Here is a 26,565-nt window from a genome sequence, read left to right as displayed (position 1 = left end):
CATGAGAGATACTGGTCTGTAATTTTCTTTTTTTGTGACGTCTTTGCCTGGTTTTGGTATCAGCATTATGCTGGCTTCATAGAATGAATTTGCAAGTGTTGCTTCCTTTTCTATGCTCTGAAATAGCTTGAGTAGTACTGGTACATTTTTTAAATAATTTTGAACGTCACATGTTGACTGGAGTAAAGAGAGTCTCTTTTAAATAGACACATAGGAGAGGCCTCTCTCTAAGAGACCTTGTGATGAGAAGAAAGTGTTGTTGTTAGGTGCCATGAGTTGGTTCTAATTCATGGTGACCCTGTATACAACAGAACAAAATGCTGCCCAGTCCTACATCATCCTCACGATCTTTGTTATGTTTCAGCCTTCACTTCTTTTGAGCATATACCTAGGATTGGGATTGCTGGGTGTAAAATGGGGGGGGTAGTAGTAGCATCAGAACCTGTCTTACTTCACACAGGACGATGAGAATCACCATCAGCATGAAGCTGATGCACATGAGGTGGAGGTCTTGTCATTCCCGGCATAGTAGACCATATGCTTGTCCGATTCAGAATGGCCAGTACCAGTCCATTTCAGCTCACTAATGCCTGGATATCGATGTTTTTGCATTCCATTTTTGACAATTTCCAATTTTCTTAGATTCGGACTTCATACATTCCACGTTCCAGTTAGTAATGGATGTTTGCAGCTGTTTCTTCTCATTTTGAGTCATGCCATATCAGCAAATGAAGGTTCTGAAAGCTTGACTCCATCCACGTCATTAAGGTCAACTCTACTTTGAGGAGGCAGCTCTTCCCCAGCTGTCTTTTGAGTTACTTCCAACCTGAGGGGCTCATCTTCCAGCAGTCTGTCAGACAGTCTTACGCTTCTATTCATAAGGTTTTCACTGGCTGATTCTTTTCAGAAGTAGACCACCGGTCCTTCTTCCTAGTCTGTCTTAGTCTGGAAGCTCTGCTGAAACCTGTCCACCATGGGTGACCCTGTTTATATTTGAATACCGGTGGCATAGCTGCCAGCATCACAGCAGCACGCAAGCCCCCACAGTTGTGCAAACTGACAGACACCTCAACATAAAACAGAAATCCTCAGAACTGGACCATTAAGCAACATTATGATAAACAGAAAAGATTGAAGTTTTCAAGGATTTCATTTTACTTGAGTCCACATTCAATGCCCATGGAGGCAGCAGTCAGGAAATCAAAAGACGCATCACATTGGGCAAATCTCCTGCAAAAGATCTCTTCAAAGTGTTGAAAAGCAAAGACGTCACCTTGAAGACTAAGATGCACCTTACCCAAGCCATGGTGTTTTCAGTTGCTTCTTACGCATTTGAAAGCTGGACGATGAATAAGGAAGACCAAAGAATTGATGCCTTTGAATTGTGGTGTTAGAGAAGAATATTGAATATACCATGGACTTCGAAAAGAACGAACAAATCTGTCTTGAAAGCAGTACGACCAAAATGCTCCTTAGAGGCAAGGATGGCGAGACTTCGTCTCACATACTTATCAGGAGGGATCAGTCCCTGGAGAAGGACATCATGCTTGGTAAAGTAGAGGAGCAGCGAAAAAGAGGAAGACCCTCAACAAGGTGGATTGACACAGTGGTTGCAACAATGGACTTAAACATAACAATAATTGTGAGGAAGGTGCAGGACCGGGCATTGTTTCTTTCTGTTGTACATAGGGTCACTATGAGTTAGAACCGAGTCGACGGCACCTAACAACGACAACACCTCGAAGATACTGCAAGTTAGGTTCCAGACCACCACAATAAAATGAATATTGCAATAAAGCGAGTCACACAAATTTTTTTTGTTTCCTAGTGCATTTAAAAGTTATGTTTACAGTATACTGTAGTCTGTTAACTGACCAGTAGCAATTATGTCTAAAAATACTTTATTGCTAAAAAATACTAATCATCACCTGAGCCTTCAGTGAGTCGTAATCTTTTTGCTGGTGGAGGGTTTTGCCTCAGTGTTGATGGCTGCTGGCTCATCAGGGTGGTGGCTGCTGAAGGTCGAGGTGGCTGTATCAATTTCTTAAAATAAGAAACGACGTTTGCGGCATCAGTTGACTTTTCCTTTCATGAAAGATTTCTATGTAGCATGCAATGCTGTTTGTTAGCATTTTACTCACAGTAGAACTTCTTTCAAAATTGGAGTCAGTCCTCTCAAACCCACCTAACTGCTTTATCAACTAAGTTTATGTAATGTTGTAAATCTTTTGTTGTTATTTCAACAATGGTCACAGCATCTTCACCAGGAGTAGATTCCATCTCAAGAAACCACTTTTCTTTGCTCGTCTGTAAGAAGCAACTCCTCATCCGTTAAGGTTTTATGATGAGATTGCAGCAATTCAGTCAAATCTTCGGGCTCCACTTCTAACTCTAGTTCTCTTGCTTTTTCCACCACATCTGCAGTTAACTACCTCCACTGAAGTCTTGAACCCCTCAAAGTCATCCATGAGGGTTGGAATCAACTTCTTCCAGTCTCCTGTTAATGTTGATATTTCGACCTCCTCCCATGAGTCACGAATATTCTTATTGGCATCTAGAATGATGAATCCTTTCCAGAAGGTTTTCAGTTTACTTTGCCCAGATCCATCAGAGGAGTCACTATCTATGGCAGCTTTAGCCTTACGAATTGTATTTCTTAAATTATAAGACTTGAAAATCGAAGGAATCACTATCTATGGCAGCTTTAGCCTTACGAATTGTATTTCTTAAATTATAAGACTTGAAAATCGAAAAATTACTTCTTGATCCATGGGCTGCAAAATGGATGTTGTGTTAGGAGGCACGAAAACAACATTAACCTCCTTGTACATCTCCATCAGAGCTTTTGGGTGACCAGGTGCATTGTCAATGAGCGTTAATATTTTGAAAGGAATCTTTTTTTCTGAGCAGTAGGTCTCAACAGCGGGCTTAAAATATTCAGTAAACCGTATTGTAAACAGATGTGCTGTCATCCAGGGTTTGTTGTTCCATTTACAGAGCACAGGTAGAGTAGATTTAGCATAATTCTTAAGTGCCCTAGGATTTTCAGAATGGTGAATGAGCATGGGCTTCAACTTAAAGTCACCAGCTGCATTAGCTCCTAACAAGAGAGTCAGCCTGTCCTTTGAAGCTTTGAAGCTAGGCATTGACTTCTCCTTTCTAGCTATGAAAGCCCTAGATGGCATCTTCTTCCAGTATAAGGCTGTTTTGTCTACATTGAAAATCTTTTGTTTAGTGTAGCCACCTTCATCAGTTAGCTAGATCTTCTGGATAGCTTGCTGCATCTTTTGCATCAGCACTTGCTGCTTCACCTTGCACTTTATGTTACGGAGATAGCTTCTTTCCTTAAACCTCATAAACCAACCTCTGCTAGCTTCAAACTTTTCTTCGGCAGCTTCCTCACCTCTCTCAGCCTTCATAGAATTGAAGAGAGTTAGAGCCTTGCTTTGGATTAGGTTTTAGCTTGAGGGAATGTTGTGGCTAGTTTGATATTCTATCCAGACCACTAAGACTTTCTCCATATCATCAATAAGGCTGTTTCGCTTTCTTATCATTTGTGTGTTCACTGGAGTAGCACTTTTAATTTCCTTCAAGAACTTTTCCTTTGCATTCACAGCTTGGCTAACTGTTTGGCACAAAAGGCCTAGCTTTTGGCCTATCTCAGCTGTTGACATGCCTTCCTTAGTAAGCTAATCATTCTAGCTTTTGATTTAAACTGAGAGATGTAAGACTCTTCATTTCACTTGATCACTTAGAGACCATTGTGGGGTTATTAACTGGCCTAATTTCAGTATTGTTGTGTCTCAGGGAATAAGGAGGCCCAAGGAGAGAAAGAGAGGTAGGGGGTGGCTGGTCAGTGGAGCAGTCAGAACATACACATTTATCGATTAAGTTTGCCGTCTTATATGGATGTGATTTGTGGTGACCCAAAACAATTACAATGGTAACATCACAGATCAGTGATCACAGATCACCATAACAGATATAAATAATAAAACAATTGAAATATTGTGAGCGTTACCAAAATGTGACACAGAGACAAGAAGTGAGCACATGCTGTTGGAAAAATGGTGCTGGTAGACTTGCTTGTTACAAATCTTCAATTTATAAAAAACACAGTATCTGTAAAGCACAGTAAAGCGAAGTGCAATGAGACAAGGTATGCCTGTATATCTTTAGTATTTGACTATCTTTGTGTATTTTAAATAATAGTTATTTTGAACACATTTACTTGTTTAAAATCAGATAGTGCTTTTAATTTTAAGGATGATGTAGCCATCAGTACCAAAGTGGAAGATTTTTCAGGTGAGAGCAGGGAAGGAAATGATTATACACACTTTAGGGGTTTCAGATTTGCTCTAGGGTAGCCCTCTGTGTGTGTGTCATGATAGCTTTAAAGATATTTCTTAAGATTTCAGTTTCTTATGATGATAAGAAAACTAAGAGGGGAGTCATTTAGGTTATTATGAGAATAAAGTAACAGTAACCTTTCCAGGAAGGTGTTTGTGCAGTATTTTGTCATATCTGGGAGGGGGCATGTTTCATTACTCTGTACTTTTCCTCTGTGTTGATTTGAAATCCCATAGGGCAAGGTGAATAAGGCAGTTTTCAGAATGAGAAGAATGCCTAATTTGAAGGGGGCGCTGGTTAAGACAACAACGGATATTGTTGTTATGTGCTGTCAAGTTGATGTTGAGCAGGTATTAGAGACATTAATTTTGATTTTTTTCTCCCCCTGGCCACCGAGCTGGTTTCTTCTTACTGTGAAATACTGGTTCATCTAGTTCAGTGTCCAGACAGCTGATTTCAAGACAGTCACATAGAAATGTGGTGCAGGGCTTACAGAAAAATTTGTAGGGAGAGTGGTATAAATTAAAGATGGGAGAAATAAGGCTCAGTAGTTCTGTAAGCACTCTAGCCTTGTCTCTTCTCCTCTGTACCACCTTTTTCTGCCTGCGCTGCCCCTCAGATTTAAAAAACAAACAAACTGAGAAAATTATATGAAGACACAAGTCTCTATCATCATGGCTGAAGTCGTTTTTTTCTAGGATACTCGACCAAACTCGGCCTTACTTGACAAAGTTGTTATGCCTTGAGAAGAGGAGCACACAAAGTTTCTGTCTGTCATCATCAGACTTTAATTTAAACTCATAAAAAAAAACACAAACCCACAAATGTAGGTAGGGTTCATTTCTGATTCTTCACTAAAATTGTTACTGGATTTTGGCCACTGTCTCCCCTCCACCCCTTTCAGATTCTTACTGACCCTATTAAGCAATAGGAGGTTCCCATTTCTTTCTCAAAATCTACGAGTAAAATATGTAATTACCCCCAGGGAAAATAGAAAAAAAAAAAAAAAAAACGAACTTAAGGTGGGGTTTTTCTTCTAGCTAACTGTGGATGCTGTATCTACAGAGTGAATTGTGGCCAGGATAAAGGAATGGGACAACTCTGAGTCCTCTGGAGTTATTTTTCAGTGTGGCTAAATTATGTTGTTTCAGGTTTTGTGAATTCTCAGGACATCAGTGTACACATGTAATTTGAATTTCTCTACAAAAATATGTTTAAAACCAAAACTAAATAACTTAGTACTTTCTAAATCACATATAAGAATGTAAAGAAAATGAAAACTTTTTTTTATATAACAAAAACTCCAAAACATTCTAAATGCCGATCTTTAAAAGCAGGTGACAGTTCTAACCTCAGCATTAAAATGGGGGAGATGGAACCTAAGAGGAAAAATGGATTCATTATGAAGTAAATCCTGTTTAATTGTAAGTTAATTCCAGTGTTCCACTGTAACAACAGAAAATTAGATTTTAATCAAGTTGAACAGTGCACTCATTCAAAACCTGAAAGGTTTTATATTGGCAAAATGGATGTCAGGGTGCAAGTAGCTACAATTAGATGGTTCTGGAAGGCCCAAAAGGAGTTCATTGACCAAGTAGCATAGATTTTTCCACTAGTGCTTTATGTATGTTCTCAAGGCAAAACTCTGATAGTCTTGTATTCATTATACCTGCAGATGATTATAAATTTCTTTTAATTGGGCAGAAGATCCAAAAACCTGAAGTTATTGTTAGCCTTGCCAGTGGTTAGCTCAGTAGAATATCAACTCTTTTTAGTATATGCATTAAAATATATACATATTGAGGTTTTTTTTTTTTTTTGTCTTGGCCTAGAGTCCTTCTGGCTCATTTTGGGTCGTGACTGTTTTGTGAAGGAAACTATTAAAAACACCCCATTGTATTGCAAGTGATAAGGGTGATCAGAAAATCTGCCTTCCACAACTGAGCTCTAAGAGCGCCTCAAAAGGATAGACATGACTGAACCCCAGTTTGAAAAAATAATGAAAAATATAAGCTATTTTTTAAAAAAGATGAAATTCATATGAGCTTTAATAGTGAACAGAAGCCATCACCATTTCTTATATACTTTTTATAACCCAAAGTTTTCTGTTAGCACTAAGTTGGTACTCACTAATAAGTACTTAATGTATTAGTTAATCCATGATAACAAATTTATACAATAAAACAAATTTAACAAGTCAGAACTTTGGTTATTACCTCGTCTGGATTTCGTAGCATAGGTCCTTCAATAAGAAATAGAATACAGTTACGAAGAGTAGTGCAGGGTAGTTGTGCGTGTTACAGTTCTAGAAGATGCTGTAGACTTATGCAGGCTACTTACATATCATACAATAGGGAAGACCCCCAGCTTAAAAAGAGGCGATTTTTAAATGTAAACATGCTTTCATCACCTGGTTTGTAACTGAGAGCATAGTAATCACATAAGTCAGCAGAGCACATCAGGTGGTGAGCTTTCATTTCTGAGCTAGCCTAGGGAAGTCTACCTAACATTATACTAGAAAATTAGTATAGGATGAAACACCACAGCAAAGTTATTTGACTTGATGTTGTGTTTTTATCTTTCTTGTGCTTATGATTGAGAAATAGAAGTAAGTTCACAGAAGAATGAAGAAATAGAGCTTTTCTGAAGACATTAGAGCTATGGCAATGGGTGGGTTCTTCATTGTATCTAATTTTGCTTTAGAACCTTAAACTTCTCAGATAAAAAAGAAATAACTTGTTTTAACTTTTCAACAATGATTAAATTAATAATTTGACTCACAGCTCTAATAGGGGTAGGGAATGGGGAGTGGGAGAAGGGGAAAGAATGTTCAAGCAATGACTAGACAGAAATCACAAGAACACAGGAGGGTGGGGGCTGCAGAAGGCTCGTGTATGAGAAAAAGCGTGGGTGCCTGAGCAAAAATTAACTGAGTTGTTAGCTGTAAAAAAAAAGAAAAAGGGTGAGGGGAACACAGCATGTGCTTCACCCCACTTCTTTGCCCTCAGAAGGATAATGAGTTGTGAAAGGCTGTAAGATAATTCCTGGGCCAGTTGTTAAGGATAGCTTGGAAAGGGAAACATATAGAAGGCTATGTATATTTACTGGCCTTTTATAAGTCAAATATTCATAATTTCCAAATGCGTCTCTCCAAGTATTAACTAACAACATTAATATATGTAAAATGTGAAGATGAGAAAACTGTTGTTTTCTGAAGTCATCAAATCCTTGGAGTAAGGCACAATGGCCATCAGCAGGATAACAAATTTAAAGCATGGCTTCTACGCATACAGACCTTGTGGCATGACTAAATACCAAGCTAGTTTATTGACACAGTCAGAGAAGAGTGCAGAAGTAGTTTTAAGGCCTTGAGCTAGGCCTTAAAAATGGGTGTGATTTTGAAAAGTGGACAGAATGGGTAGGGAAAGCCATTATTCAGAGGGTGTAGACAACATGAACCAGCATGTGGTGTTGAGGAAGAACTTAGTGTGTGAAGGGGATGCTAGGCATTGACTGTTGTGAGAGATAATGGGAAATAAAATTGAATAGGCTAAGTGAAGCCAGATAATAGAAAACCTTCAAAACCAGAAAATTTGTCCACTTGACTTGATGAACAACAAAGAGGCATTTCAGCACCTTTATAGAGGAATAAGATTATTTTCTCCACCACTAGCCTACTTAGCCTGTCCTTTGAGAAGGGAAGGGAGTAGAATTCGAGTGGTTCTGTAGTTCTTTTGAAACAGGATGAACCTATCCATAATGATTATGTGGATGAGAATGGATCAATAAAAGTGGTAGAAATTACAGAGCAGCTGTGCTGCCCATTATAAGATCATGGCTGCCAGATAACGAATCCATCAAAGATTTGATGTCACCAAAAGTTAACAGTAGATGATGATGCAAGGAAATAATAGCTTTTGAACAGGTAGTTTCAAAAGGAAAATGTTTCTCATAGATCTGAAAGTACTAGTCAGATTGAAGAAATAAGTGGGTTTATCAAGTTTGTGATCCAGAAATCTAGTCAAGAAATGCCAGTTGCCAAGGCAGTTATTTCACGTAAGGTGCTCACTGTTAACAAGAAGCATGGTGTCCCAGAATGCTGGTTCAAGGGCACCTTGACTGAGAAGATGACACATCAGATGGATCAGCTTTGTGGTAAAGAACCTGCCTTGCTCCTCAGTGTTTACTGAATGATTTTGCTGTAGTCTAGCTTAAGGTAAAGCCATTTCATATGCTGGATCGGATAAGCAGGTTTTTTTTGTTTGGTTGGTTTTTGCTTTTTTTTAATGCATTTTTCTGTAGCAGTGTGCATAGTGGTCAAGAAACCTGTTGTGAATGAAATCTACCAAAAAAAAAAAAGGAAAAGAACTCATCACATCATGGGACTTAACTCCTCTGTTGTTTTTAAAGCTCTCAGAGAACCCAGAGAGAGAATGCCATCTGGTGTGGTTGTGTGAGTTCAAGAAAGAGGCTGGAGGAAATCTGAACTTGCTTTAGACTGATTGATAATTGTGTGAGGAAGAATGTATGGAGCTCTTATTTAAAAATAAAAACCAAGCATGCTGACTTCAGATGCTATTTTTATGGACATTTAGCGAATATCATGGGGGAAAAGTTTTGTACGTTCAGCAGTTTGGTGTTTATACTTGGGGTAATGGCCTCAGAAGGTATGTTCTAGACAATGGTAACAACCTGCATTGAACAGTGGACTGACTGGCCGCTCACTGGCAGTCATGCCCTGGGACCACATGGAAAAATGAGAAAGGCTTCCAGAAGGGCTGCAGATAAATGGAGGACTAATGGTGACCCTCAGTGGCAAGAAGAGGAAGACTTGAGCAGTAGCAAAGACAAGAGTAAGAATAGCAAGAACATTTGTGAATAAGGAATTTTTGTTGTTGTTGTTATATAAGTAACAATAACATTTGGTGTTTCATATGACAGGGTAAATAAATTTGTGATTTTTCATTCCACTTAAGTTCAATACCATTGTATATTTAAGCATTATTTGCCAAACTTATCCAGTTACAAGAATCACCTGAGACCCTTGTTAAAAATACAGGTTCCAAACCTCCCAGAATCAGTCTCCAGACAGGGGCCTTGGAAAGTATATTTTTAACAAATGCTCCAGATGATTTATATCCTCGCCCACATTTAGTAAACACTAATTTAAGCCAATTCACTAAGCCTCAATCTTGACAGGTTGTCATAATTTTAAGCTAATGTATTATATGGAATTCTCCTGTTCCAGTAATAGATCTATTATGTGGCAGTAGAAGTATGACAAATATTTATGTTGACCAACTGCCGTAATTTTAAGGTTAATAGCTTGACCTTTGTGTAGCATTTTCCTGTCCCATAAAAGGCATTGAGGTACCACTATGTCAAAGTAGAAGTGCACTCAAAACTAAGCAGTGTTTGGGCCCGTGAGTTGCAGAGTGGCTGTCTGTATCTCCCACTCCTCCCCTCTTGCCTCTTTTCTGGTTCTCCTGTTCCACTTTGCCCTCTTTTTTTCCCCCCCTTCAACTTGTCCTCCATTACCTCTCAGAAAATACAACCTTGAGTTACCAAGGTTTTAATCCTAAAATATGGATCAGCTTTCTAAGTATAAAATGTAAAACTTAAAAGATGACCAGGCCTCTTGTCCCGTCAGCATTGGAGCTTAGCTTCCTTTCCAAGCCCTCCTGTGAGTTAACTCAGTGGGGCCCAGGCATGGCAGTGTCTCCCGCTAGAGGCAGTCTATTCTCAGTTTTCCCTGCCAGCTGCCAAACTAGGTGATTTTATCACAGCTCAGTAATTCTTTATTCCGAGTCATTAGGGAAGTTTTTTTGCGTTATTTCTCCCTGAATGAAGCAATTCTAAATATCTTCATCCCGTCATCTTAGCACAGTCACATACCATGAATTCTAAGGGATTTGAGTTACAGAACTGCAGTTAATACACAATAATGAAGGATCTTAATTTTCATTTTATTTTGCATCCCCATCTCAAAGTTGCTTTTCTTGTTTATAGAAGATTATCTGTCTTATTAAGATAGTCATTTTCCCATTCTGTCTTCCTTCCAGGAATGCATATCCTCAAGGAAACATTATCATCTAAGAACATTTCAGTGTGGCCTCAAAGTACTGAAGCTGCTGCGGCCGTCTTTGTCCAGCTCAGTAGTGCACGTTTTATCCAAAGGGCAGTCTAAATGGAAACATTTTAGAAGGAAGATGCCCTTTCCTTTTGGTGGTTATTTTCTATTTGGATAAAAATCTTATACAGCCTTATGGTGCTGTAATAAAACTATACGTAGGTCAGTGTCATTATTGCAAAATGAAGAGCCTCAAAAATATCCAAGCTGACTTGTTTGTTTTCTTTTGAAATAACTGGAGGTTGTGTCTCCTTCTCCAAACCTTGTTGGTCTTTTTGTTTTAAGTAAGTCAAAGGTCTGGCAATGTCAGAAAACAGGATTGGTACAGACAGTAAGCCCAAAATTCCTCATAAAGAGAGAGCAGATGGTCTTTAAACTTGTAAACATACAATTGGCTTTTCTCTCTGCAGGGATAAAATGTCTGACCACCATTCTGACATCTTCTAAGAAAAGCAGGCACATGTCTGTCTACTTCTTTCTCTCGATTGCCTCACAGGCAGATTCCATTGTGGCCTCCCTTGATCTTGTGCCTATTGTCACTTTTAAGTGTTATTTCTCATGAGCGTCTTTGGGTTTTCTTGAGGATATTTTTAAGGCAGTTACTTGGTTAACTTTAGATATTCTCAGCGTCCTGAGGCAGGTGACCAGACAGCTGACTGGGCATAAGAGGGACTGGTATCAAATCAGAGGCAAACTCCCAGGGCACTCCTGCTTTCTAGTCCTTACAAGTCCTTGCATTTGCTTAGGAGCTAGGAATCCGAAGAGCTTGTTTCCTCTCCGTAATTGGGCATGATCCTTCCAAATCTCATCTTCCCTTGCCTCCTTATCTCCAGTGCTACCCCTTTCTCCACTCTGCTGTAAGCAAACAGTAAGATCAGCTGATTGCCTGAATTTTACTTCAGGGTAAAGGAATGTAGGCGCATAGCACACGTACTGACAAGATGAATCACATACCCTATCTTCAACTTTGTTACCCGTGGCACAAGCCTGAAGCTTTAACTGTACTTTTCCTGGGGGTTCCCTTTGATCATACCTCTTTGCATCAGACCTTTCTTCTTGGCCCTGTTCTTTAAGACTAAAGCTCTTCATTCTTCAAGGCTGGGCTACCACTCTTAGACCATCATTTTCCCATTTTGGTTTCTGGATGAGTAATGACCTTTCCTCTTAAAGTTCCTCATTCTTTCTATCCTTTCTACTTCCTGGCCTCCATTTCATTTCTGTTAAAACTACTGTTTCAGAAACCACCTTCCCAACCTTCTAAGCCTCTTCCCTTGGACTCTACCTCCATACCCACCATTTTATTCCTACTTTTTCCTTCTATCCCTTGCCCTAAAGTCCACAGAGAAGTTGGCCCTCTACGCCCTGACCTTGACTGATCACAGGCTTCTGTCCCACCTCCCCATTCCTTAATTCATCACCCCTAGTTTTCTCCCAATCCTTGTCTCCCCCTCTTTTTGTGTCTGGGAAATCAGGTTCTAAAAAATTGGCTTCCACCCCCTCTTTCCCCTTGGAAACCCTATTTATAAATTTACAGAACATATTTGCATATTAGCAATAATCATTGTCTGTCTTATCCTATCAAAGTAGACAAGTTTACATTTTAACCAGACCTCTGCTTACTCGGGAGAAATTCATGCCGTAAACTTCTGTCTCATTCTTTGGCATTCAAGACTGAACTTAGACATGAATGTGTACTAAATAGCACTTTTTTTGTTTTTTTAATGGAAGCTATTTTTGCTAGACCATGCAAATGAATTGGCTAGGTTGTTCGAAGGCTTTGCCAGGCAACAAGTTTGAACTGCTGCGTCTGACCCTGAGAGTGTTTCCGCATGTCTGCAGTTGCACGCAACTGTGGGTTTCGTTTGCGAGCAACAACATTGATGCACTGAAGTTCTTGCTTCCACTGTTTTGGCCTGTTTAAAACTTAATAATAGTAAAAGTTCTCGTAAAAGACTACTCCAGAAGAACGTCTGTGATCAATTGGTTCATGTATTAAACCTGCTTTCTTTACTTTCATTTCAGATTTGTCCAATATGTGCGGCATTACCTGGAGGCGATCCTAATCATGTCACGGATGACTTTGCAGCTCATCTTACACTTGAACACAGAGCCCCTAGAGATTTAATATCCTTTTAAAAGGCAACAACGGAAAGAGTTGTTTGTAAGACTTGTCATTTTGATTATTTTGAAGAACAATATCCCCAAAGAGAGAAAAGCTAATCTTCAAATGTTTATTATTTATTCAGCCCTTTCCTAAAAGTGACTTGATGTCAAGATGCAGTTTCTTAGGTTTCTTTTTCTATGCTCTGAGTGTCACATGAGCCATGTTTATTAAGTGAAAGTTGACTTGCCCATCCTCTTTAGTTCATTACAATCATATATTTTTTAAAGGCAGTTTGACCATGTCTTGCGTCCTCCAGGTGAATGTGTTCATACCGAAAGAGGGAAATGTTAATCCTAATTAAAATCTCATTAATTAAATATAAGGAAGATTTGCTTGCTTGCCCTTTCTGTTCCTCTGCTGACTTACCCTGTTGCTCCCAACACCTGTGGTGGGATGATGGCGGGGCAGGCATGCATCTTGGAGCTCCTTTCCCTTTTAGGGTCCCCTTCTCCAGAGAGAGCCATTTTTTGCGCAGTTTCTGAGTAGGACAGCGTAAAGCAAAATCCAGATCTAAATTCCTTTCCCACTTTCATTTCTGCGTCCCCTTCCCAAGCCTGTCTCTCAGCAGTCCCTAGCAGGTTCCCTGGAATCGCTAAGAGATTACTGGTCCACTAGAGCAATTAATTTTGTAGATTTAATGCTTCTGGTTTCAGATTATGACTTGTTTTTCTAGAACTATCACCTATTTAGGATTTTGTTCTTAAGTAAAGGCTTCAGTGGTCCTTGCAGTTTAAAGCAATTCAAGAGTTAATCACAGCTCTTCCCCTGCCAAACTTTATCTTCATCCTTTTGGTTGCCTCCTGGCAGTGATCATTCAATCTTAGACCTGTTGAGGAAGAAACTGGCTTGGTGGTTTTCTAGTCCTACTGCTCTTGTTCCTTGTTCACAGTTCCTAATTTTCTCTTTGCAAATATGACCCTTTAGATTTAGGAGAAAATAAGGGGAAAGATAAAGATAATGGTACTAACCTGAGAAATTAGAGTGTTAGCCTAACCTGAGTTAGTCCAGGGACTATTATGTAGTGAACAAAGGAAACCACTCTCCCTAAGTGTAAGGGACGCTGAAAACAAAATGAAGAAGAGAGTGACTCTTTTTTAGAGAATTAGGAAACTTAAATGAGTCAAGAATACTCAAGCCTTTGAGTCACTTTGCATTTTGCATGAAAGAATCCTTTACGATACCCAGAAGGTTATGCTTGATCCATGCCTTACTCCACCTTCCTGAAGAAACTAGACAAATGACTTAAAACCAAGCTGACATCTGAACTTTTCCACAAGTCCAAGGCCCTCTGGTGAAATCGGTATCCATTCAGTAAATGTCCCACATCATCTACCTCAGTTGTACAAGATTTTTGTAAGCGTCTCTAGTTACCAAGAAAGATTAAATTACATAGAATACAAGAATAAGAGAGAACACATGTATTACATTTTAGATTTCTACTAAGTGTGACCATTAAGTTCTAGAAATCAAAATCTTGGCTTGAGTTTTCCCTGAGAACATACTAATTTTTCAGGTACTTCAGGTGTTACTATGTAGTAACTCTGTTTGACATCAAGGAATGCCCTCTAAATCTTAAGCACCATATCTTTTTTTTTTCTCCCACTATTTTGATGGAACTCTTTTTAATATGTATGTCACACCCAGCTACTTTTTAAGAACACAATATAATGACCATAACATTACTTTCTGTAGAACCCAAACCATCGTCATGAATACCATGGTGAAACAGCACACATTACAGTGCTACCTGAGGGCCTTGGGGCCATTTGCCCGGTCACTAAATGCCTGCAGAACCATCAGCTGAAACACTGGGAAGCCAGCAAAAGAATTAATTTGCATTATGTAGCTGTTCTGTTTGCTATATAATATCTAGCTTTTCACTCACACACATTTGCCTGTTTGGAAACGTAGGCTGTTCATGAATTTTGACGGCTCTTTGCCACTTAGGGCCTTCTTCAGCTTGACTCATATTTAGCTGTGTAAGATGGTTGAGGCTTCTGGAAATTTGACTTCTTGATAAATATAATGGTACTTCTTTATCTCCACTTACACAAGAAATTCAGATCTCCGTTTTGCTGCTTCAGCAGCACTGTGGGAAGAGCTTGAGGAAATATATGAAATATATGAGATCAGGGTAAGGGCATGTTTTTTCCTGGATGTCTGACGATGCAACACCTTTGACCACAGTACTACTCTGGTCGTTGTAGCCAAAGCTGAGGAAGCGGTTTCTCCCACCTGGAGAAAATTCCCTTTGAAAACACACTCCCAAACAGTATGCACACACACTCACACATTGTTTTATATTTGAGTGTCTTTTTTTTAATTTACTAGCCCCCATAAATATAGTTGGGACATTTGCATTCTAAATTAAATGTGCTATTTTAAAATAGCTTACAGTTTAGAAAATCTTCTAGCAAAAGCTCAAGTGGTATTTTTCCTTTCTGTGAAATCCTTTGGTCTTTTTCTTAACTTTTGAGTTATGATGAGTCGAGTGGTGTTCGACATGTACGTAGAATGTTTCACCCTGGCCGGGGATTAGGAGGTCCTCGTGCTCGTAGATCAAACATGCACTTTACTAGCAGTTCTACTGGTGGACTTTCTTCTTCTCAGAGTTCATATTCTCCAAGCAATAGGGAAGCCATGGATCCTATAGCTGGTAAGTTAGTTTCACATTAATAAAGGAAAATGGTGGGGGGGTGCTCATTTACAAAATGTTTTGTGGAGTTGTGTTCCTAGTGTTACTCCCTGATTACACTCCTATATTCCTTCACAAAATTCCCAAAATACATTAAAAGGGGACAGTTAACATAAAGAAGTTCTTATTGTTCTGGCATTTCTTCAAGCACTTGGAGGCATAAGATAATAAGACATGACTTCTGGTTATATTTGTGGCCTCCTTTGAAGCCTGTGGAAATTATAAAATATTACAAAATTGAAAGACCTCCAAAATTCCATGGTTTAAACTCTGCAGTTACACACACACACACACACACCAAAAAAAAAAACTAATAAGACTAAAAGATTAAACTCTTTTCATTGAAGAAAATAAAGTAGAAATGTCTTTGCCCTTGGCTTGATTTGAGAACTGTATTGTGGACTATGTTGAAAAGTACATGTTCTAATAGCTTGGGAAATTTTTATTTAAAAGAAGAAAAGTTGAACGTATAGTTTGAGGCTGAGTCCCTGGTCTAGTGCCCAGCGACCTGGGAAGCCTGCAGCAGAGCACAAGGATTGGGAGTCAGAATAAATGGTCAGAAATCACTGTAGCCTGAGAACCTGCAAGATGCACTAAGCAGACAGATGGTGAGAATGTGGAAAGTCTGTGCGAGTGCAAATCATTGGGTCTCAAATGTGTCTAGATGGTAGAATGTTTATCTGGAAACCATGATGCACCTTGCAAAACACCATGAAATACTGATGTTTAAATCCATGATATAAACGAGGAACGATTTTACTCACAAATACTCTTTAAAACTGTGAGATTAACAGGATAAAAATCTCAATTCCAAATGTGCTTGTTCACAAAACAATAATAAACTTGAGTTTGGGGATTTTTTGTTGTTCTTGTTGTTGTTAATATTTCTTTGTCCCTTTATCTTTGGTAAAAGCAAGCTTCAAAGGTTCAAGTAATTTCTGGGAGCAAAAATTTAAAACTGAGAAATTCTCTCCGTTACTTCCTTTTTCCTGTCAGTGAAAATTAGTTTTATTTTAATGATATATTCCGTGAAAGAATGGTATAAGAATGCCTGAGATAAAGCAGCAGTGAGCAAAAAAGCAGAAACTTACCCTGTTAATAAGTTTTAATTGTGAAGAGCATTTGCTGGTAAGTACAGCCTTACTGAAACAAGAGCCTAAATCGGAACAGGCCATTGAATAGCCTGTAAGGTTGAGAGCAACATGTTCTCAGGAGGAAATTAGCCTTTCTGAGAACTGCCAGTGGCAATTGTAGTGGTACCAGAAGTACCAGTGGAAGAAGGCAGAGGCAAGTGGTCAAGGGACACAATTAGGAATGATCCAGGCCTCTTGGATCTAATTTGAATAATTTATTAATCATTTAATAAGTGCCTACTATGTGCCAGGCACTGTTCTAGGACCTGGGAATATAGTAAACCAAGTAGGGTTGTATTATGATTGGACCAGGAGATGAAACACTTCACTATACAAAAATACTAAGAGAAGGTATAACTAAATTAGTCTATTAGGCAAATAATTTAAAAAGCAATTTGTTAAATCTTTTGCTTAAATTAGGCAGGCCTGTAAAACAAACAGCAACACATGTGAGGAAATGTGCTTCTTAGTTCAATCAAGTATACGAGACCAAATGGGCAACAACTGCCCAAAAGCAAAGACGAAAAGGCAGGAAGGGACAGGAAAACTGGACAAATGGACACAGGGAACCTGGAGTGGAAAGGGAAGAGAGTGCTGACACATTGCAGGGATTGCAGGCAATGTCACAAAACAATTTGAATATAAATTTTTTAATGAGAAACTGATTTGTACTTTAAACTTGAATCTGTAGCACAGTAAAATTTTTAAAAAATCGTTTGCTTAAAATAAAAGCACTTGTATTTGGGTTAATATTCGTTTACGTTTGCATTCCCCGTACACAACAACTAATGCCTCCAAGAGGCATCTAAAGGGTTTTGAGCTCCCAGCTGAATGAATAACCTATCTATTCATGATGCTTTTTAATGTTCCTCTGTAGCATTTTATTTTCCTGAGTATTTAAGTAGACTAATCATCTTCATTTCTCTTGGCAGAGCTTTTATCTCAGTTATCAGGAGTGAGACGCTCTGCAGGAGGACAGCTTAATTCTTCTGGCCCTTCTGCTTCTCAGTTACAACAACTGCAGATGCAGCTGCAGCTAGAACGGCAGCATGCCCAGGCAGCACGGCAACAACTGGAGACCGCACGCAATGCAACCCGGCGTACTAACACAAGCAGTGTCACCACTACAATCACACAATCCACAGCAACCACCAACACAGCTAATACAGAAAGCAGTCAGCAGACTACCCAGAATTCCCAATTTCTCTTAACAAGGTAGTTCATTTATTAATATAATTTTATTTGAGAAGGGATGTTTTATTAGCGCTACACAGTCTGAAATCTTTTCTCTATTGTGCATATACTCACCTACTCCTCACTTATTGACTCTGTCGTTATCTGACATTTTGCATTTCCAACAATAGTAAAAAATCTACTGTCCAGCTATTTTGCACATTAACGACGTACGTCTGGTAGTAGCGAGTGCTGAAGTGCGAGGAGAGAGTAACGCTGGCTGTGATGGTTAGGGTTAGGTGTCATCTTGGCTGGGCCATGATTCCCAGTGGTTTGGCAGTTATGTAATGATGTAATTTGGCCATTATGTAATGGTATAGTCATCTCCCATTTTGTGATCTGATGTCATCCTCCATTTGCTCATAACACTGATTTTGGCATAATGACTTGGTCTTTGGAACCTAACCGTGTCCGTAAGTGAGGAGTGGGTGTGTATGTTCTTAGAAACTCTTGGCTTTAATCAAACCATTAACACAGATCTCTAGTCAAAACTGCGTATTCACAATTTCCCCAAGAATATGAAAAATAATATTTTAGATAAAGTAGGAATGCTGGTTGACTTGTTCTCATAGTCTATCTCATCATCTAATATGAGTTTCTTTTCCCATATTGCCCATAAAACTTAAATACCGTATGTTACATATATTGGTCATATTAGGTACATTTATTATCATAGTTAACATTGCTTTCTTTTTATTGCCAACTTCAATCTGCTGTGAAATGTTGTCGTTGTTAGCTGCCATCGAGTTGGTTCTGACTAATAGAGACCCTATGTACAACAGAAGGAAACACTACCCCATCCTGTGCCATCCTCACAGTTGTTGTTACGCTTGAGCCCATTGTTGCAGCCACTGTGTCAGTCCATCTCACTGATGGTCTTCCTCATTTTCACTGACTACTTTACCAAGGACGATGTCCTTCTCCAGGGACTGGTCCCTCCTGATAACCTGTCCAAAGTACGAGAGACGAAGTCTTGCCATCTTTCTAAGAAGCATTCTGGCTGTACTTCTTCCAAGACAGATTTGTTTGTTCTTGTGAAATATTAAATATTAAAATATTGAATGTGAAATATTAAAAGGTACAAAAGAGGATTTCATAATGCAGGGTGGTTTTCTCCTGAAAATTTCTAACAAAGCTGGATTGTAGTTCTTCTGGTTGGGACACAGAAGTAACTCTCAAAAAAAAATGTTTTACCACAGTATATACATTAAAAAGCCCCACTGGATGGAGCCAAGTTTTTATTTTGCTACTGAAACTACTCTTAACAACTGAATATATTCCTCTGCCAAAACCTTAGGCATTTTTGTGTGACTATTAAGAATATAAAGGATTTTTCAAAGAGCAGAGTTAGGCTCAACTTGGACTAATTTGGACTTTTAATGGAACAGAGAGGTAAAAAAAACATAAAATTAAGAAGAAAAATAGTGTGATATATCAACTGTCTTCAAAATAATATGTGTAACAATTCACTGGGATGTTAGTAGAAAATGTAATCTGTAGTTTCTTTTGTCTCATGCTTTTAAATATCTATTTTACTACAGTTATGGTTGTTAGGTGCTGTCAAATCTGTTCTGACCAATAGCGCTGTGTACAGCAGAATGAAGCACTGCCCAGTCCTGCACCATCCTCAAAATCGTTGCCGTGTTTGAGCCCATTATTGCAGCCACTGTGTCAGTTCATCTTGTCCAGGGTCTTCCTCTTTTTCACTGACCCTCTTCTTTACCAAGCATAAAGTCTTGCCACCCACTCTGGCTGTACTTCCTCTAAGACAGACTTGTTCGTTCTTTTGGCAGTCCATTCAGTATTCTTTGCCAGCACCATAATTGAAAGGCATCAGTTCTTCTTTTTGGTTTTCCTTATTCATTGTCCAGCTTTTGCATGCATTTGAGGCAATCGAAAATACCCTGGCTTAGGTCAGGCATACCTTAATCCTCAAAGTGACATCTTTAAAGAGGCTTTTTGCAGCGAATTTTCCCAGTGCAGTACATCATTTGATTTCTTGACTACTGCTTCCATGGGTGTTCATTGTGGATCCAAATAAAATGAAATCCTTGGCAACTTCAATATTTCTGTTTATCATGATGTTGCTTATTGGTCCAGTTGTGAGGATTCTTGTTTTCTTTATGTTGAGGTATAATCCATACTGACGACTGTAGTCTTTGATCTTCATCAGTAAGTGCTTCAAGTCCTCTTTGCTTTCAGCAAGCAAGGTTGTGTCATCTGCATATTGAAGGTTGTTAATGAGTCTTCCGCCAATCCTGATGCCACGTTCGTCTTCATATAGTCTGGCTTCTCAGATTATTTATTCAGCATACAGATTGAATAAATGTGGTGAAAAGATACAACCTTTACGCCCACCTTTCCTGATTTTAAGCCACACAGTGTCCCCTTCTTCTGTTTGAACAACTGCCTCATGGTCTCTGTACAGGTTCTGCACAAGCACAATTAAGTGTTCTGGAATTCCCATTCTTTGCTGTGTTATCCATAATTTGTTATTATCCACACAGTCCTAGTCAACAAAACACAAGTGAACATCTTTCTGGTATTCTTTGCTTTCAGCCAAGATCTATTTAATATCAGCAGTGATATCCCTCGTTCCACGTCCTTTCTAAATCCAGCTTGAATTTCTGGCAGTTCCCTGTCCATGTCCTGCTGCAACCATTTTTTGAATTATCGTCAGCAAAATTTTACTTGTGTGTGATATTAATGATATTGTTCGATAATTTCCGCATTCTGTTGGTTCATCTTTCTTTGGAATGGGTACAAATATGGATCTCTTCCAGTTGGTTGACCAGGTAGCTGTCTTCCGGATTTCTTGATATAGATGAGTGAGCATCTCCAGTGTTGCGTCCGTTTGTTGAAACATCTCATTTGGTATTCTGTCGACTCTTGGAGCCTCGGTTTTTGCCAGTGCCTTCAGTGTAGCTTGGACTTCTTCCTTCCATACCATCAGTTCTTAATCATATGCTACTTCCTGAAATGGTTGAGTGTTGACCAACTCTTTTTGGTACAGTAACTGTGTATTCCTTCCATCTTCTTTTGATGCCTCTTCCTACGTCATTCAGTATTTTGCCCATAGATTCCTTCAGTATTGCAACTCAAGGCTTGAATTTTTTCTTCACTTCTTTCTGCTTGATGAATGCCGAGCGTGTTCTTTACTTTTGGTTTTCTAACTCCAGGTCTTTGTACATTTCATTATAATACTTTGTCTTCTTGAGCTGTCCTTCAAAATCTTCTATTCAGCTCCTTTACTTCTTCATTTCCTCCCTTTGCTATAGCTACTCCACATTCAAGAGCACGTTTCAGAGTCTCTTCTGACATCCATTTCGGTCGTGTCTTTCCTGTCGAAAAATTAATGACCTTTTGCTTTTTTCATGTTTGATGTCCTTGATGTCATCCTACAACTCATCTGGTGTTCAGTGTTCGGTACATCAAATCTATTTTTGAGATTGTTTGTAAATTCAGGTGGGATATACTCAAGGTCATACTTTGGCTGTCGTGGACTTGCTTTAATTTTCTTTAGTTTCTGTAGTCCTACTTACATTTATGTAGGACTTTGCAATTTGCAGACCATTTTTCACACCTTTTATTATATCATTTCATCCTCTGTGAGGGTCAGCATTATTCCTGGTAGGAAAATGACTCATATGATTAATCTAAGGTAATATTTCCCAGAAGATATTCCCTGGCACTTTATAATTTCTGAGGAATATATATAGTTAATTTTTTTTCCTAATGAATAAATTTGGGGAAAACTAAGTAACAAAAAAAAATGAGTTTATCTACTGTTGGGTTTCTCAGAACTTCAAATATATTAGCATGCATTGTGAATCTTCAAGGCAAGGAGAGGCTGCATTACTTACCAGGGGAAATCCTGGTCTCTGGTCATACAGCTATTATGTGATGTATGTAGGGTTCAAGCCTTGTTTTTGGTCTCTTCTTTGACTGGGGGTAATTCCTTGTCATGTTGGGGGAGACAGTTTTTTGGGGTCCAAGATGGTTGACCTTTTAGATAATGATTGTTTAAGGATCTAAGTCAAATTCCAGTCCTTGGGTAATGGGCCCACCTGGTTTTGCTAATCCCAGTTTGAAGATCACGACAAGTTCTGCAGTTCCTTCTGCATCCCAAATGAAGTTAAGCCTTGGTCCAGATTTTATCTGCCCTTACAAGAATGAGGCATTTCCTAGGTTATTTCTCAGATGATCAAAACAGTACCCTTCCTCAATATTGGAATCTCATGCTCTTCAAAGGAAACAATATTCTTTAGTGGCTGGAGGACACATCCTCTCTGTTTCTAGTTTTCCTGCTTTCTGTGTAGGTAGTCTTCTGTATACCCTTTATCTTTCTATAATAGACTTTTTTTTTCCCTTAATTATAAACCTTTCTCAAAGCTAAGGACACAGAATGTATTTTAGTTCTTAATTCTTGACACTTTTGGTTTGAGACTAGCCTATCATTTAATCTCCTATCTCATTAGATACTCTTTTGTAATATTAATAATTTGGTTTTATCTATATATCTCCAGTCATTTCTTTTCAATGTGGATTAAATGGCTTTTACATAATTCCAGTTCCTTTGCTTTAAGTTCTCAAATTTAGATCTTTTTGTTTTCTGAGCCATATATGTAATCATTCAATTATTTTGAACTTAATAGCTGTAAGATTGTGAGCAAGTAAGTTACTTAACCTCTGCTTAGTTTCCTCTTCCTGTAAAATATTGATAATAATAGAACCTAACTCATAGGAGTGTTGCAAAGATTGAAAGAGGTGATATATATAAAGCACTTAGAACAGAGTGTGGCCCGCAGTAGTAAGTGCTTACTAAGTATCCTTGATCATTACCATGGGGTGCCCATGTAACCTCAGCATTTGTAGGACCGATGCTGAGAGCAGGCTGGTAGAGGAGCCTGGAATAGAAGGCTCTCTGGCTCAGAGCGCACCTCTGTGTCCCTGCGGGCCTCCTTCCATTGTCGTCATCTTTTCCTTGTTTTGTTACTTTTCTTGACCCCAGTGCTCCAGCTGCTCTCGTTTCCCTTTCTTTCTCTGCCACTAAAAATATACTGAAAGAAAATCAATACGGAAACTAAGCAGAATTTTTTTATTGAAGAATTGACATTTTTAAGTCATTAAACAAGCCAGTAAGAGAAGTAGCAAATAGAAATTTCAGCTCTTAACGTTTGTCCAGTCTCCATGCAGATGAACCAAGTTTCCCAGCATAGCCCAAATCTCATAAATGCACGTCAGGTGGATACATCGGGCATTTAGACCTCATGTCTGCCCTACTTCACAGTCCCCAGTAGGAGAAATGCATAATGTGTGCGTGTTTTCTTGCCCTCCCAGATTTCTGAATATACCTTCATTTCAGGAAGAACTAAATGAAAGTAATAGAGAAAGTCAGGGAATAGTTGGGATTTTTTTCAGTTGAATATTCTGATCACTGCAGATTTTGTGTTTGTGATGAGAGTTGCTACTTTTTCTCCCCCTTTTTTATTTTATTTATTTATTTGGTGAAAATATATACAATAAAACATACACTGCTTCAACAATTTCTACATGTACAGTTCTGTGACATTGGTTACATTCTTCAAGTTGTGCCACCTTTCTCAACAACTTCTTTTCCACACTCTTTAACCATCATTAACGCAAACTCACTGGTCCCCTAAGATTCTCATCTGTCCTTTTGAGTTGCCATTGTCAATTTGATGACGTTTGGATAATTCTTGAAAAGAGTATAATGCTTAATGCAGACACTTTTTCTAATTAGGCTAAATTAATTTGGTTCAGAGATGACTTCAGGGAGTACTTTTGGTTCAAGGTTTAAAAGTTTCCCCAGGGCAATAGTTGCTGAGGGTCATCTGGCCTCAATGGCTCCAGAAAGTCTGGAATCTATGAGAAGTTGAAATTCTGTTCTGCATTTTCCCCCTTTTGATCAGGATTCTTCTCTAGAATCCTTGGTCTAAATGTTCAGTACTGGTAGCTGGGTGCAATCCAGTTCTTCTGGTCTCATGACAAGGGAGGCAGTTGCTCCTGGAGGCAATTGGATACATATTCCACAGGGCTGCTATTTTTCCCTTTTTCACTACCTGCAGGTGAAATTCTGGTTAGAGACATCACTACTTCCTTAATTATCTCATCTATTAGAAATTTTGTTTTTCCTTAGAAAAGTTTTCACCTCAGTTTTCTCTGGCTCTAGAGAGTGGGAGACATGTAAATTTTATTTTTCCTGTTGAATCCAATTAAAGCATAGATTTGCACCTCAGAGTAACAGTATTGCTACAGGTGTGGGGAATTTATCTCAACATCATTAATGTGATAAATTAGAGCAAGGTAATCAGATAGTATATCTCAGGTTCTGAATTTTGCCTCCAGTAAGCTTGCATAGTAGGGGCATTGTAGAAATTGGCCATGCCACATTGTTCATTGACTTTTTACCAATAAGATCTTTTCTTTTTAACTTACGCAGGTTGAATGATCCTAAAATGTCTGAAACAGAGCGCCAGTCCATGGAAAGCGAGCGTGCAGACCGCAGCCTGTTTGTCCAGGAGCTCCTTCTGTCCACTTTAGTGCGTGAAGAGAGCTCGTCCTCAGACGAGGATGAACGGGGGGAGATGGCAGATTTTGGTGCTATGGGCTGTGTAGATATTATGCCTTTAGATGTTGCTTTAGAAAACCTAAATTTAAAAGAGAGTAATAAAGGAAATGAGCCTCCACCACCTCCTCTTTGATGACATCCCAATTCGCAGACGATGTCCTCTGTCCTGTATTTGCCAATGAAAGTGGACGACAACTATCTTGGGTTTGTTTGGTGATTGTAATTTCAGGTCTGTCACTCTTGTTACATTGTGTACATTCAAAAGGAAGAGAGAAAATATATATGATAATCATTTCCACTTAACTAATTTTTACTTCTAGCAGGTAAATAAATGTAGGTAGCAGTGCAGGGGTGATCTCTGCTTCCTGTACCTTGACATGCAAAGGCTCTCCTAATACTCCACATTCAAACTGAAGAGGAAAATTGAAATCTCTAATGAAGCTGCTGTGTGTATTTATGAATATTAATGAATAAAAACTGCTTGGATGGTTTACCTTAACTACTGCATGAGGTTTTTTGCAGCGTGCATGAGTTTTAGTGACCTTGTTATTTAAAAAATTAAATACAAGGAGTAAAACTTAAAAAAAAAAAAAAAAAGCCCAAAGCTTTCCCAAGCGTTATTCAATGGCTGCGTTTATTCAGTGGTTACATGACAAGAGATGCTGAGGTAGCTTTTGAATAACGTCTGCCTGGATCACCTTTCTCTGTGGGCCTCATGTGCACAAAGCCAGCTCTGCAGTGGAATCTGGGGGGGGCGTAGCGGGTGTGGAGCTCCGCCCTGTGTGACTGTCCTGTCGCCCTGTGAGTCATCTTGCCTGTGTGGAGCTCAGCCTGTCTCTCTAACTCGTCAGTAGAAGACACGCCAGTAAAGCTACTGTCGGAATCTGCTGCGGGGGCGTTTGTGTGCCCTGAAAACCAATCCTGTTCATGTTTGTTTGAAGTTTTTACTTTTTGTGGTTGTTTAAAATTTTTCAGTTGTTAAATATGTTTTATTCAGGTGTCGATTAATTCATTTATTCACTGTTCAACAAAGTTAACCTGAATTATGTTGTCTTTGTTTTTAAAAAATCTCACATTCTCGGTCATACCTTGAGTTATTTATGTGTTTGCTTCATAGTTTGCTGAGACGGAGCAGTATCAGGGGAGCTTTGAGGATTTGCCTTCCCAGACTTTGTCTATATATTACAACCAAATTCTTAAAGCTAACTTTAGCACCTTTTATTTATTGGGTTTTTTCTGGCATAAAAAGTAAAGCCTTTTAATTGAATCATGCCACCTATATGCCTATATTATTAATCCTATGTGTAAAAAAAAAAAAGTACAGCTTTTAGGGGTTTGTTTTGGGGTTTGGAGGGGACGGGTTTTTATTTTCTGTTTCACTTTTTTTGCATAGCCTTTCACAATAGCTCCAAGGCAGGGGCAGCAGGTTTTGGGGCTGGGGGGCAGTTTTTGGAATGTAAATTTAGGACTCTTTAAAAAGGTGCGCACAGCTTCCGATAAATTTATACCTAGACTTCACCTAATCATGTCTCGTTCCAGTTCTCTTTTCTCTGAGCCCTTTTCTCAGTCTCCTTTCCCCCGTCATCCTTTCCCTTTCCTGTCTGTGTTCTTCCGTTTCTTCAACACGACAAGCATACAGACTGAACACCGTACAGTGTTCTTCCGAGAACTGTGAAGTCCATGTTCATCCAAATGTAACCAAAAAGAAGTCACCCCACATGTCAAAAAAACTGTCGCTTCTCCTGTGAAACTTAAGACCCCAGCGATTTCCAAATATAATAGCTTTGTTTTCTTTAGTTTCTGTGATGAAAAATGCTGTCAAGGAAAAATTTTACATCAACCTTCTGGTTATACTAGAAGTCAACTCCAGTACGGATTTTCTTTTTTTCAATTGGTTGTTGAGAAGTTTCAAAATCCAATTTTCAAGCTGTGGTCTTTTCAAACACATCTTCTGCATATAAGTCACACATTTCAATAAAGCATTTTCAAGACTGTTGACCACTTGAATTTCTTTGGTGTTGGTGAATCATCCTAACCGTTCTTCAGAGATTTTAGATTTCTAGTCCAGTAATTTTGTGTTTCTCTTTTTATGTTAAACATGGAAGTCCTGACTGTGTGAATGCATTACTTCTTGGATGTGAGAAACAGAAGTTGCCAATATATGTGCTTTCCCTTTTCTGCACAAATTCTGGGAGATTGTAAGATCCTGCTTTTTTACACGGTTTTAGGGAACAACTGTAAGTCCATTCAGGGCAATTTAATTTAGAT

General features: G+C 38.8%; 1 protein-coding gene across 1 annotated transcript in view; it reads left to right on the top strand.

The window, feature by feature from the left end:
* Window positions 1-26,288, top strand: part of KCMF1 (potassium channel modulatory factor 1) — a 97,895-nt gene extending 71,607 nt beyond the window's left edge. The window contains exons 4-7 of the mRNA XM_023742347.1: window positions 12,503-12,604; window positions 15,126-15,300; window positions 17,405-17,687; window positions 24,169-26,288. Of these exons, the coding sequence (XP_023598115.1) occupies window positions 12,503-12,604; window positions 15,126-15,300; window positions 17,405-17,687; window positions 24,169-24,430 (822 nt within the window). The 3' untranslated portion in view covers window positions 24,431-26,288. The remainder of the gene's footprint in view (window positions 1-12,502; window positions 12,605-15,125; window positions 15,301-17,404; window positions 17,688-24,168) is intronic.
* Window positions 26,289-26,565: the final 277 nt, after the last annotated feature.

This window comes from Trichechus manatus, unplaced genomic scaffold (assembly GCF_000243295.1).
Source record: "Trichechus manatus latirostris isolate Lorelei unplaced genomic scaffold, TriManLat1.0 scaffold00208, whole genome shotgun sequence".
NCBI lineage: Eukaryota > Metazoa > Chordata > Mammalia > Sirenia > Trichechidae > Trichechus > Trichechus manatus.
This window is presented reverse-complemented; position numbering and strand designations above follow the sequence as displayed.